Consider the following 3,639-nt stretch of genomic DNA (forward strand, 5'->3'; position numbering starts at 1 on the left):
AGAGAGAGAGAGAGAGAAAGAGAGGGAGAGAGAGAGGGAGAGAGAGAAAGACAGACAGACAGAACTTTGCTAGAGAGCAGGACAGGGGGTGAAAGGAGACAATTTTAGAGAAGAAACATTTTCGGTCGCTACCTGGATTTAATCCCGGGACCTTTGAATGGGAGACGAACACCTTAATCTCGAGGCCACGAGAGCCCTCAGTTCGTGTCCGATCCATCAGGCATGGTTGTCTGCTTTCGTCTCCACTTTCTACTCCCACCCCCTCACCTCCTTCTCCCCCTCCTCTGGGCTCCTGACTCTTTCTGCAGCCTTTCTACTGCTACTCCTTGGCTCCTTCTACTGCTGTCTTTCAGCAGACAGACAGACTGACAGACAGACTGACTGGGAGTAATTAAGTGGTCTGACTGTGCTTTTTCTGTCTCTTGATTTGTCAGTTAAGCGATAATTCTGCGTTGTACAGCACCTCGAACCTTTTATAGATTATGCAAGTGGAGAACATTACCCAGTACTATCATTGGTTCTAAAATATGCCTCGTAGGAATTCGAAAGAGGGCCTTCTGTACTCCAGTGTGGCGCTGGCTGAGCCAACGGTGTGTCGCCGTGTACAATTCGCCTCATAGGCAGGTAGAACGTCCGTCTATATGCGTATGTCCCATGCCTGATGGGTCGGACACGAACTGAGGGCTCTCGTGGCCTCGAGATTAAGGTGTTCGTCTCCCATTCAAAGGTCCCGGGATTAAATCCAGGTAGCGACCGAAAATGTTTCTTCTCTAAAATTGTCTCCTTTCACCCCCTGTCCTGCTCTCTAGCAAAGCTCTGTTGTCTGCTTTCGTCTCCACTTTCTACTCCCACCCCCTCACCTCCTTTCCCCCCTCCTCTGGGCTCCTGACTCTTTCTGCAGCCTTTCTACTGCTACTCCTTGGCTCCTTCTACTGCTGTCTTTCAGCCACCGTAGCCCTGATCTTCTGGTTGGAAAGATTACACCTAGCCTTCTCGGACAAGAGCAAAAAAATTCAGAGGTCCTGTGTGCAAGTTGTGCAGGTTAAAGATCCCTTGGTAGTATAAAATCGATAACAGTAGACTTCGGCAGCCACCAAGGCCAAAAATTAAAAATTTCTTACCAACAGAGAATGTTTAATGTGTCCTGCGCGCTCCTATGACCTTATACAGTTGCGAGCGCCGTAAATACTTATAAAAAAGAGAAAAAAAATTTTAAAAAAGGACACGAGCTGTTTCAGTGTCAGGGTTGTGGAAAACCTCTCGCAATCTCAACATCTTGAATTCTTTGATTACAAATTTTTTAAAAAGTAAAAGTTTACCTCAGTGTCTTCGCGCATCACCATGATTGCAGCACAGTTTCTCGTTCCTATAAGACCTAGCATCAACTCCACCCACCTTCCTCAAATATGAGCCCAAATGTTACGTTAAAGCAGTACGAAAATGGAAGCTTTACTTTGCCTTTATCGTTTTTCGTCGAAGCACAGTCCACAATGATAAGACTCGGGCAAAAACCAATCAATCGCGCAAACATACAAACAAAAATAGACAAATAGACACAGAGACAAAGAGACAAACAAGTAGACAAACAGACGCACAAACAAAACACACAAACAAATATAAAAACAATACAAAACACCACAGCAATTACAGTCGAACCTGCTCTGATAACCACCTGCTCAAGAAAAACGGCTGTCCAAACGACCACTTCCAACTTCCCTCCCTTGTGTTTTCTTTCCTCATAAAGATATTATCCTTTTGTCCAAGAGGACATTTTCTTTAAGATGACAGCTTATCTCACCATACAACAAAGGTTGGTCGTCTTGGACAAGTTCGACTGTAATTGAATCACTAAAAAAAAGACAATTTCGAAAGGAATTTCAATGGGGATACGAATGTACTCACTGCTCATCTCATAAGCTAACTCGAACACCACACCGCTGAGAACAAAAATGGCGATCTGAAAGGAATATTGCAGCAGGCATTTAGAGATTCACAATATTATGGCCCAGCTGGTTAGGATGCTAAGAAGCTAGAAGCTGATGAAGTCAAGGTAAAAAGGCATACGGAGGTGAGTAAATAATTCATCGTTCATTGTTTCAGGAACCAACATCTCTGTATTCCGGATATGTCCATTGATGCCCCGTTGCTCTCTCCAAATATCGCTGAGGGTCCTACCACTGATTGTGCCATTGCATATGCCAGTGAGTAAATAATCACATCATCAACGATCTTTGGTTCAATGAAATAATATAATATAAGAATTTAAAAGTACTCGGCTTTCTAGCTTATGAGAAATGAGATTTTAAATTTGTGTTTGTGAAGTTGAAATGTTTAAGAGTCGTCAAGAGTATACTCCACTAAGACAATTAAAGTTCCACTGATATACAATAAACTAGCAAGGTATCCGTTCGATGAATGGACTCAAAAGAATCGATTATCAAGTCATTTTCACGCTAGAGAAAAACTGTAAATGATCAATTGAAAGAGGGATGTAGGTATCACCTGAAAGAGAAATTTAGATATCACCTGGAAGAGTGATTTACTAAGAAATATGCTGAGCCAGCTGTCACACCCCCAAAGAGGCAGAGGAGGTACAAGAAAAGGTTCGAGATCAGCTTTTCCATTTTGGCAACACATGCCTTTAGTTTCTGCACGACAATGCTGGCTTTGAAATTGGAGCCCCCGAATGTATGTCTCCTGTTTAAGATGATTTATACTGTATTGCATACAGCTGTGCCTGAGCCTAACAGTTCCTGTTCTTGCTGTGTTTTCATTTTCATTATTTTCAATCCCTGCAGTATAGGTAGATCTATCTGTTATCGTTACGGCTAAAGTTGCTGTGACTTTAGTTCAAGATCTAGATCTCATTGTTGCTAGGCATCTACTTTCTAAATCACTGTCGTCGTCTGTCACTTACTTTGAGCTAGTTTTTTTCTCCATTTTTGTCTAGGACTCAATCTGCCAATAGAACCCCCTCTGCGACGACGTGGCATTTTGTTGAGAGATTACACAGAAAATAAAACTCATGAAAAGAAGGAAGTAAGAAAGAAAGGAAGCTTGTGAATGGAAGCTTCACTTATTTACAATGGCGTCTTAGAAGACGGAATTTTTCAAGATTAGATCTAGATCTAGATCCAAACGAAACTAACGAAAAACTGAAAATTAAACTACAGTTATTTCAGACTCTTCAGTAAAACTGTGCACACTTTAAATGATTCTGAACCATCATTAAGTTTTACAAATTCGAAAATATAGTTTTAGGCGGCCAATGTGGCAAATATTTATAAATAAGATATAAAGATTAATCCTCCAGGCTTATTTTACTTTCGTGGTTGTACGCTCCAGAATTTCAAAGACAAGGAAACAGTGAGCACGGCTTGTGAATGGAACCCTCACTTAACAATGGTGTCTTAGAAGACGAACTTTCCCAAGATAAGATCTAAACGAAACTAATGAAAAACTGACAATTAAACTACAGTGACTTCAGACTCCTCAATAAAACTGTGAACCCTTTAACTGATTTTGAACTACTATTAACGTTTTTTAAATTCGAAAATTAAGTGGTTGGGAAGTTTAAGGTGGCTAAATTGACGAACTTTCAAAAATATAATTTACAGATAATAACCCCCCCCCCCCCCC

At 41.2% G+C, this 3,639-nt stretch overlaps 1 protein-coding gene across 1 annotated transcript in view; it reads right to left on the reverse strand.

The window, feature by feature from the left end:
* The window catches only part of LOC101849727 (adhesive plaque matrix protein), a gene marked incomplete in the record, with an annotated part of 25,001 nt that overhangs the window by 14,168 nt on the left and 7,194 nt on the right, over window positions 1–3,639 (reverse strand). Inside the window, 1 exon segment of the mRNA XM_035972337.1 lies at window positions 1,903–1,957. Coding sequence (XP_035828230.1) covers window positions 1,903–1,957 — 55 coding nt within the window.

The sequence above is a fragment of the Aplysia californica genome, unplaced genomic scaffold, assembly GCF_000002075.1.
Source record: "Aplysia californica isolate F4 #8 unplaced genomic scaffold, AplCal3.0 scaffold00656, whole genome shotgun sequence".
In the NCBI taxonomy this organism is placed as follows: domain Eukaryota; kingdom Metazoa; phylum Mollusca; class Gastropoda; order Aplysiida; family Aplysiidae; genus Aplysia; species Aplysia californica.